Genomic DNA, 1413 nt, shown 5'->3' on the forward strand with positions numbered 1-1413 from the left:
GATATAGGCTTTTAGCTATATTTGAGATATGTATATGAAAGACCAGGATTTGGCCCATGTCAATTATATGAAAGACCAAGATTTGGCCCCTAGTAATTGTATGAAAGACCAGGATTTGGCCCATGTCAACTGTATGAAAGACCAGGATCTGGCCCATGACAACTGTTTGTAAGACCGAGATTTGGCCCTCGGCAAGAAATTCTTTATAAGACTATGGTTTGGTCTATAGCACCATCTTATTTATGATTGGTATGTGGTACTTTTGGGAAACTCACTAAGCTTTTGCTTACAATTTGTATTTATGTTTTCAGGTACTTCCGGTACTAAGGGGAAGGGCCCGACGTGATGGCACAACATTCTGCCCTCATTATTTTCCGCATTTATTGATGTTATTACTCTGATGATTTGACATTGTTATTATGTAATGGGTTTTGGAACAATATAATAACTATATTCTTATTTAAAAATGAAAAATTTTATCCTGGTTTGTGGGCTGTTATAGATTAACGCCCCATTCCTCAAATCAATGACGAAACTTCCAAAGTTTGCAAAAGATGTAATGAGTAATAGAAAGGAGTTGGAAAAGGCCTCAACGATAGTTCTTCATGAGTTGTGTTCAGCTACAATTATCAAGGGTTACCAATCAATATGGGAGATCCACGTCAACTCACATTGCCTTCTGAATTCGGAAATTCGATTTCTATTAATGCTTTATCCGATTCGGGGGCAAGCATTAATCTCATGACATACTCTTTCTACCAAAAGCTCGGATTACCAAAGCTCCAAGACACAAGGATAACCATTCGGATGGTGGATCACTCAACCACATACCCAAGAGGAATAATTGAATACTTACTAGTTAAAGTGGGAAAAAAAATTTCTTGTCGATTTTTTGTTCTCGACGTGAAAGAGGATGAAGAACTTACAATTTTTTTAGGAAGACCATTTTTGAGTACCGCAAGAGCACTAGTTTACATCCATGACTCAAATCTCACACTTTGTGTGGAAGATGATGCTATTACCTTTGAGATGAGTCCTAAAGTGAACCATGAAGAGCCAAAAGATGAAGTGTCAAAGATGGAGGCCATGGAATAATACTTTAATGAGCTAGTTGCAATCGAAAATATGATGGAAGAAGAGCTTAAGGTTTAGGAGGAGCCCAATGTTGAAAAAGTCAAAGGTTTGAAGCCAAGAGCCTCGATTCCATTTACTTTTGAGGTGTTTGCATTTCTACACCCAAGGTTCAAGATGAAGAAGAAGTAGATAAAATCGAAGAGGACTTGTATGAAGAAGTGGAGATAATTGAAGAAGAAATGAGTCCGGCTTACGACTCCTAAAAAAACCACTTCTCGGGAGGCAACCCGATGTTTACAGTTTGCATTTTCTTTTCCTTTTGATTTCTTTTTCATTTTC

The 1413-nt window shown here is 37.6% G+C and overlaps 1 protein-coding gene across 1 annotated transcript; it reads left to right on the forward strand.

Moving 5' to 3' along the window:
- The first annotated feature begins 648 nt into the window (after nucleotides 1-648).
- LOC145158517 (uncharacterized) lies at nucleotides 649-1095 on the forward strand. Its single transcript, XM_079077405.1, has one exon. The coding sequence runs from the start codon at nucleotides 649-651 to the stop codon at nucleotides 1093-1095; it is 447 nt and encodes a 148-aa protein (XP_078933531.1).
- The last annotated feature ends 318 nt before the right edge of the window (nucleotides 1096-1413 follow it).

Source organism: Lactuca virosa, chromosome 2, assembly GCF_052849685.1.
Source record: "Lactuca virosa cultivar CGN04683 chromosome 2, Lactuca_virosa_CGN04683_v6, whole genome shotgun sequence".
NCBI classification, from domain to species: domain Eukaryota; kingdom Viridiplantae; phylum Streptophyta; class Magnoliopsida; order Asterales; family Asteraceae; genus Lactuca; species Lactuca virosa.

What these genes read in the sequence shown, in the direction of transcription:
- LOC145158517 (XM_079077405.1), top strand. Translation starts at nt 649, where the DNA reads ATGGGAGATCCACGTCAACTCACATTGCCTTCTGAATTCGGAAATTCG.